The sequence below is a fragment of the Myotis davidii genome, unplaced genomic scaffold (genome assembly GCF_000327345.1).
Source record: "Myotis davidii unplaced genomic scaffold, ASM32734v1 scaffold1577, whole genome shotgun sequence".
Lineage (NCBI taxonomy): Eukaryota > Metazoa > Chordata > Mammalia > Chiroptera > Vespertilionidae > Myotis > Myotis davidii.
Window position 1 is genome coordinate 215211 of NW_006288857.1, and position 297 is coordinate 215507.

General features: G+C 66.3%; 1 protein-coding gene across 1 annotated transcript in view; it reads left to right on the top strand.

The window, feature by feature from the left end:
* The window catches only part of GSK3A (glycogen synthase kinase 3 alpha), a gene marked incomplete at its 5' end in the record, with an annotated part of 20620 nt that continues 20323 nt past the window's right edge, over positions 1 to 297 (top strand). Inside the window, one exon of the mRNA XM_006761083.2 lies at positions 1 to 110. Within this exon, the coding sequence (XP_006761146.2) occupies positions 1 to 110 (110 nt within the window). The remainder of the gene's footprint in view (positions 111 to 297) is intronic.

The following is a 297-nucleotide window of genomic DNA, read 5'->3' on the forward strand; positions in this document are numbered from 1 at the left end:
GGGGGCAGCACGTGTGGGGGAGACTTGTTGCCCCGGGAAACCAGGCGGAGAAACTTTGGTGGGGGGCTGAGGGGTGGTGGAGGAGCCCGAGTGATCCTCAGTTCCGGGGGACCCCCAAGCACGCGAGACCTGTTGCATCTCACGGCGCGAGCGGGGGGGTGCTGCATGGGACCCCCAATTTCTGGTTCCGGGCGGAGTGGTTTGGGTGCTGCGAGTCTTGGTCCTCTCCCTGCCTGGACATCGAAAGCTGGGTTCTCCCCCACTCCCGGGATAAAGAGGGTGGCGGGGTCCCACCCC